The sequence below is a fragment of the Gregarina niphandrodes genome, assembly GCF_000223845.1.
Source record: "Gregarina niphandrodes unplaced genomic scaffold scaffold00008, whole genome shotgun sequence".
NCBI lineage: Eukaryota > Apicomplexa > Conoidasida > Eugregarinorida > Gregarinidae > Gregarina > Gregarina niphandrodes.
In genome coordinates this window covers 23,861-25,680 of record NW_011645779.1, presented here as the reverse complement: position 1 = coordinate 25,680, position 1,820 = coordinate 23,861, and the positions used below count along the sequence as shown (strand labels likewise).

Here is a 1,820-nt window from a genome sequence, read left to right as displayed (position 1 = left end):
CAAACATTTGCAAGGAGGATGCAGGCGGCTGGATTCCCGGCTCCGCTGGTGCACGGCTTCCGCGAAATTGAAATCCCGGCCGGCTCTTTCCTCCCGCCCTTCGTTCCGGACATTCCTATCGCTGGTCCACTCAACCCAGCCAGCTGGTCACAGGAGCAGATCAACGCCATACTGAATCCCCAGCTGCTGAACGTGATGAGCCCAAACACAGCTGCCAACACGGTCGCCGAGATCCCAGGCCTTGGACGTTTCTCCATCGCCATCCCGCCTGTCAACGTCGAGTTCCCCTGGGCCGGAGCGGTAGCTTCCGCGGAGGCCAGCGGGACTATGAATCTGGCAGCCTCCGCTGCTGGCTTGTTGCCACAGTCCTTTCCAAGCTTCATCAAGTACGAGCGAATCCCGGGAGAGGTTCCAAGCCATATGGACCTCCCTGGGTTGGGCATTTTCAATCCAGCCAACGCCTACGAGAACAAGCGACAGCTTTCCGTTGCTGGAGACATCCTCCAGAACTCTTTTGATCGTTTGAATGACATCGTCACAGGAAGTGCCGCCAGTGGAATGCGGCCACTATTTGCCCCTGTTTCTACCAGTTCTGCTGCTGCGGCCGCACCTGCTTCTGCCGCCCCTACTTCTTCAGGCGGACTATTCGGAACTGCTTCGACCGCTTCTGCTAGCCCGGCTTCTCCTCCCGCCGGTCCGATCCAGGCCTTGCTGACTAATGCCGGAATGGGTGGTGGACCTTTCGGTGGTGCTTTTGGCGGACCTCTCGGTGGTGCCTTTGGTGGGATCTTTAACAATCCTTTGCTGCAGACCGCAGAAGGAGGTAGCGGGCTCGTCCAAAATATTGGTCAGGGCCTCGGCCAAGGATTGTTGGAGCCAGTCTTCTCCATAGCCAATGGCTCCGGTGCTGGAGGCATTGTTAGAGGAATCCTCGACCGTGCTGCCAGGCTGGCTTCTCCTGCTGGAGAGTCCGCAGCCTAGTCATGTTTTCAACCCGGCCTCTCTTTGATAGACCTACTAGTCAGATTGCTGATCCTGATCCGAGCCACAGCAGCAATATAATTTTTGTAACCAGCTCTGTACTGCCTTAGAGAAAAATCCTTTCACCAAGCGCCCATCTAGGAACGGCTGTATGTCTGGCAACACAATCCTTTTACCCTGATTGGGCCTATTTCTGTGTTTGTGGGGCGGGCTTCCAATTCATGATCCAACTACGGACCTTCGTTCACCGGTATCGTACAAACACGCGCGCGCGATAGCACACTTTGAACGGATATGAGGAGCCTGAAGCTTACACTGCTCGTCTTGCTTGGAGTGGCGGCTGCCTCTGAAGGGCCCGTCGGCGACAGGGAATACAACATCAGCCAGAGAAACCGATCCGAGGTCTCTAACGACGCCGGGGCCACCCAGTTGATTGACTTATTCGAAAACGCAGATGGCGAAAACGCAGACAGCCAAGGCAGCCAACCACCAGACAGCGAAGACAGTCAATCCCAGGCGTCGCTGAGCTCCTTTCTTGGCATCTTGAACCCCATGGAAGCAAAATCTGCGCTGACCGATTTTTGGAGCGAGGTTCAAGGACAAACACGTGAGTTCACCCGGAACATAACACCGTCCATGCAAACATTTGCAAGGAGGATGCAGGCGGCTGGATTCCCGGCTCCGCCGGTGCACGGCTTCCGCGAAATTGAACTCCCGACCGGCTCTTTACTCCCCCCCTTCGTTCCGGACATTCCTATCGCTGGTCCACTCAACCCCGCCACCTGGTCACAGGAGCAGATCAACGCCATACTGAATCCCCAGCTGCTGAACTTAATGAA

General features: G+C 56.2%; 1 protein-coding gene across 1 annotated transcript; it reads left to right on the top strand.

The window, feature by feature from the left end:
• Window positions 1-18: 18 nt before the first annotated feature.
• GNI_053620 (hypothetical protein) lies at window positions 19-981 on the top strand (the record flags this gene model as incomplete). Its single annotated transcript, XM_011131544.1, has 1 exon — window positions 19-981. One exon carries the CDS (start codon window positions 19-21, stop codon window positions 979-981), a length of 963 nt encoding a protein of 320 aa, XP_011129846.1.
• Window positions 982-1,820: the final 839 nt, after the last annotated feature.